Here is a 4944-nt window from a genome sequence, read left to right as displayed (position 1 = left end):
GATCTGTTTCATGCTTCTGTGTTCATTCACTTTATCTTCTCACACAGACTCATATTCGTGCTGCTGTTCTGCGTATTGATTTTTTTACTAGTGCTTGGCATATTTTTAGTTATACTTTTTCTTAGTTCATATCTTAGATCTTATTACTGTTTTTCTTTTACATTTTATTGTTGGATGTAACTGGGACCCTGTGTACACAGTTTTGTTCCATCACATGTACCACGTGGTGCGAATGACAAATAAACAAACTCTGACTCTGACTCTGTATTGTCTCCACAATACTTAATCATTTTTGATCATTTCTGGGTTTTTTTAAGAAAAACTTCTTAATCTTTTTTTATTTTTTAACCACAGAGGGAATTGTTCCACTTTTCAAAACTAATGGAAGAGACCAAAGGAAAGGAAGATCATCAGCATCACATTGAATTTGTGGAGAAGCTGATTGAAAATTTTAAAACCCACTTTGATGACTTCACGTTAGGAAAACAAGTCCTCCTGTGAATGAACAATTATTACACACATTCTCACCATGTTTGGCTCAACCTACAGCTGCGAATCATCCTTCTCAACAAAGAACTTCGTCAAGAACAAGCACTGCAGTCGACTCACAAATGAAGACTTGCATCATTGCCTTCTCCTGGCCGTCACTCCATGTGTGCCAGGGCTCAAAGTCTTAGAAAAAGACACGTCATTTCTTTTATTAGAGAGTACTTGTTTAACAAAATTATTCTATGGAGGGGATGATTTTTAATTGAATTGAAAAATATGTTAAAAAAATTTTAGCACGTACTTTAAATTTTGAATCCCTGAGTTCCTTGAATAACTTTAGACATACGTATATATACATATACATATATATACATATACACACACACATATATATATATATATATATATATATATATATATATAAAGTCTAAACCCCTCCTCATATTTTGTTTTCAATGTTTTTGTAGGAGTTTCTTTTTCAAGTATTAAAATTTATATTCAAATGAAAATGGCAGTTTATTCGTATACATAAAAGCCAATTAGTAAAGTTCTCTATCTAAGGAATTAAAAAAATAAAAAAATTCTAAAATACACGAAAACATCCCAGCAGATGATGGTTTGTCATGTGAGGTTTAAATAGGACCGTTTTAAGGACAATCACCGCAGAGGGAACAAATGCCTTTTTGTACCCATTGTTCTTTACCAGAGGAACCAGCAGTCTTCTGCCAGATGGCACCAACCTGAATAATGGTTGCAGTGGATGAGTTGGGTCATTGTAAACCTGGATTGTGTTTATGTCCAGAACCAGAGTGTACAGGTCTTTAAGTTTCATTTGTTCATGACCAATGATTTTACTTCCCAGTTTGACCACCTGGGACAACTTGTTCCAGTCTCTGGCTAGGAGGTTCCTTTACCATGAGACAATACTAAAAGGAAACAACACTTTCAACCAGTGACCTGTACCAAGTGCAGAGTCATTTTGTTGCATTAACGCTCGTTAGCTTATACAGAAGGTGGAGACACCTTGACGACTGAGAGGAGATGAAAGGAGGTCAGTTCTACAGGCAGCAGCAGCAACTGTCGGTGGAGGACTCAATTTTTAGACAAAAGAAGTTGCAGCCATTTATTTGACGCCTTTTAGGTGACCTGAACTCATCTGATGTCTTTTTCATGACTGAAAAAACACAGAAGAAACTAGTTTCTATTGAAGACCTGTTTCCTTTTCAGGAAGTTTGTAGCAGTTACCAAAGAATGACTTTGAAACTATCGAGGAACCAATCAGATGAAAAGATGAGTGAGAAGAAGTTCAATTCAGACATGGAGGAGAGGATAAGAGCCTCTGAGATACAAAGTAGATGCCGATCAGACCCTGGAGAACCCTTTGAGATACAGAGTTGATGACAATAAGAGCCTCAAAAACCTTCTGACATACAGAGTAGATGATCAGAGCATTGAGAACCCTTTGAGATACAGAGTAGATGCCAGTCAGACCCTCAAGAACTCTGTGTGATACGGAGTAGATGACAATAAGAGCCTCAAGAACACTCTGAGATACAGATTAGATCGATCAGAGCTTCGAGAACCCTTTGAGATACAGAGTAGATACCGATCAGGGCATTGATAAACCTCTGAGATACAGAGTAAATGACAATCAGAGCCTCAAGAACCCTTTGAGATACAGAGTAGATGCTGATCAGAGATACAAGAACCCTTTGAGATACAGAGTAGATGCCAGTCAGACCCTCAAGAACTCTGTGCGATACGGAGTAGATGACGATAAGAGCCTCAAGAACCCTCTGAGATACAGATTAGATCGATCAGAGCTTCGAGAACCCTTTGAGATACAGAGTAGATACCGATCAGGGCATTGATAAACCTTTGAGATACAGTGTAGATGATGATCAGACCCTCAAGAACCCTTTGCAATACAGAGTAGATGCTGATCAGAGCCTTGAGAACCCTCTGAGATACAGAGTAAATGACAATCAGAGCCTCAAGAACCCTTTGAGATACAGAGTAGATGCTGATCAGAGCCTCAAGAACCCGTTGAGATATAGAGTAGATGACAATAAGAGCTTCAAGAACCCTTTGAAAAACAGAGTAGATGCCGATCAATCAGAGCCTCTAGAACCCTTTGAGATACAGAGTAGATGCCGATCAGAGTCTTGAGAACACTGCCATACAAAGTAAATGACAATAAGAACCTCAAATACTCTCTGACATACAGAGTAGATGATGATCAGAGCCTCGAGAACACTTTGATACAGAGTAGATGACACTAAGAGCCTCAAGAACCCTCTGAGATGCCAAATAGTTGACGATCATAGCCTCGAGAACTGTTGAGATATAGAGTATATGATGATAAGAGCCACGAGAACTTTCTGAGATACAGAATAGATAATGATCAGTGTCTTGACAAAAGGCTCAACTCCGGTGTTCTTCACTGATCCCTCCCTTTCTTTTAAAAATCTGTTTTAACCGTCCAAAATCGCATTTTTGGACGGTTAAAATTAGCTAAGCTGAGAAGCTAAGCTACGAGCTAAGCTAACACATCGACCTCTGTCTTGCCGAGCTCCGAAATTCATGGTTTAAACCCGTGCCTTCATGTAAAAAGTTATTTTTCTCTGCAAAAAGAAGCTGAGAACTTGTTTACTGCTGTTTTATTAAAACACTTTGTGTGAAAAATGCTATGCTAAAGAGCTCAAACCACACCGAGCGTCCTCCATGTCACGTCAAGGGCCCTCCCTCGCATTTTTCTTAAAGACACGCTGCTCAAATATCCATCCTTTGGTTCAAACAGTACTGCCATCATGTGGTCACAAAAAGGTACTACACTCAAAACAAATAATTTCTTTTAAAATTTGACAATTAATTATTGTTAAATTTCAAACAATATTATCGTTTATCGCAATAATTTTTTTAGACAATTAGTCGCCAAGCAAAATTTGGTATCGTGACAGGCCTACGTGTACCATATAAAATCCATTGGTGGTCAGTAAGCACAACTAGAATTAATACGAGACGCACTGGATTATAAGGCTCACTGTTGATTTTTGAGAAAATTCAAGGATTTTAAGTGCACTTTATAGTCCGAAGAGTACGGTATATGGTTTACATTTGCAAACAGATTGCATTTGGCAACACTGTCAACCAAAAACTACATGACATATAAACTAATAATGATACATTTTTACTGGAAAAGCAGTACATATTAAAAAGTATTTGGGCGACCAAACAAATGGAACTATTTATTCATTCAACCTTTATTTAGACAGGTTAATCCCACTGAGCCTCGAGGACTCATTTACAAGAGAGACCTGATTTCAACATTTAGCAAAACACTAAAATTATGCAGCTAATATAAACTTCCTAATCTCTGTAATTAAAGCTGAGTTTTATATATATCTGATGCTCGCTGTTATTTTCTACGCAAAATAAATAATTCTTCACACATTGAATATAGTCTTGAGTAATAATCCCAGATTAAATGACAGAGTTAAGGTCAGTTTGAAGCTTTTTATGCTTGTTTTAGTCTTTAATTTAAAAATGCTAACAGACATCTTGATTATAGTGAAGGCTGTAAGGTAGATTAACACATATAAAACATTATTATGATCCATCCATCCATTATCTTTTACCTGCTTTTGCCATTTTGGGTCACGGGGGTCATGTTATTATGCTATTCTGGTAAAAGTTTATATGTGTTATTCATAAATTAATTTATCCTTCTAACAAAATTACATTTGAACACAACCTTCTCGCCATAAAGCGCTTAATTTTTATTTTTTTCTGGCGTCGTTTCACAATAAAAGAGCTTGAGCTGCGATAATAAACATGTTTCTGTTTTACGGACTCCTTTCGGGTCATTGAATGCAGCAGGGCTGTAAAAATAAAGGAGCGCAGCGCGCGCCTGTCAGCAATAAACTAATTAACAGTGTTTTTCCTCGACTATGATACAGTTTACAAGGATACTGCAGATTCTTCTCGTTTTTATTTCTTTCTGGGACGTTTCTTTAGCTGGAAACACGTTTTCTGTGGATGGACTGGACATCCGGTGTGGAGAAAGCGGAGTGTCGGTGACCGTGAAGCGGCGCTTCTTCAAACGAAGACGGGTTCCGTTCAGACCCGAGTTTCTGACACTTGGAGACGGTTCTCTTCAGAGGAGCTCCTGTGGACCACAGAGACCGGTGTCTGATACCGAGATGGTTCTGTCTGCGGGACTTCAGGACTGCGGGACCGAGTCCAGGGTAGGAAGGAACACCGACAGAGACCTGGGGTGGGGGGGTCTTAATGAGGTTCGGGTCATAATTAAATCAATAAAAGTTCTGCTGACCGTGTGTTTAGCGCTCTCTGCCGGACTAACTGCACAATTACAACTTTTTATTATTATTATTTTGTTGTTGTTGTTGTTGTTGTTGTTGTTGTTGTTGTTGTTGTTGTTGTTGTTGTTGTTGT

General features: G+C 38.2%; 1 protein-coding gene across 1 annotated transcript in view; it reads left to right on the top strand.

Moving 5' to 3' along the window:
• Nucleotides 1-3299: 3299 nt before the first annotated feature.
• LOC119411061 (zona pellucida sperm-binding protein 3) overlaps nt 3300-4944 on the top strand; it is a 15464-nt gene continuing 13819 nt past the window's right edge. The window contains exons 1-2 of the mRNA XM_037678017.1: nt 3300-3315; nt 4507-4736. Of these exons, the coding sequence (XP_037533945.1) occupies nt 3300-3315; nt 4507-4736 (246 nt within the window). The remainder of the gene's footprint in view (nt 3316-4506; nt 4737-4944) is intronic.

This window comes from Nematolebias whitei, chromosome 1 (assembly GCF_014905685.2).
Source record: "Nematolebias whitei isolate Nwh7 chromosome 1, NemWhi1, whole genome shotgun sequence".
In the NCBI taxonomy this organism is placed as follows: Eukaryota; Metazoa; Chordata; class Actinopteri; order Cyprinodontiformes; family Rivulidae; genus Nematolebias; species Nematolebias whitei.
Note: the sequence above shows the minus strand (reverse complement) of the source record. Positions and strands in the feature narration are given on the sequence as shown.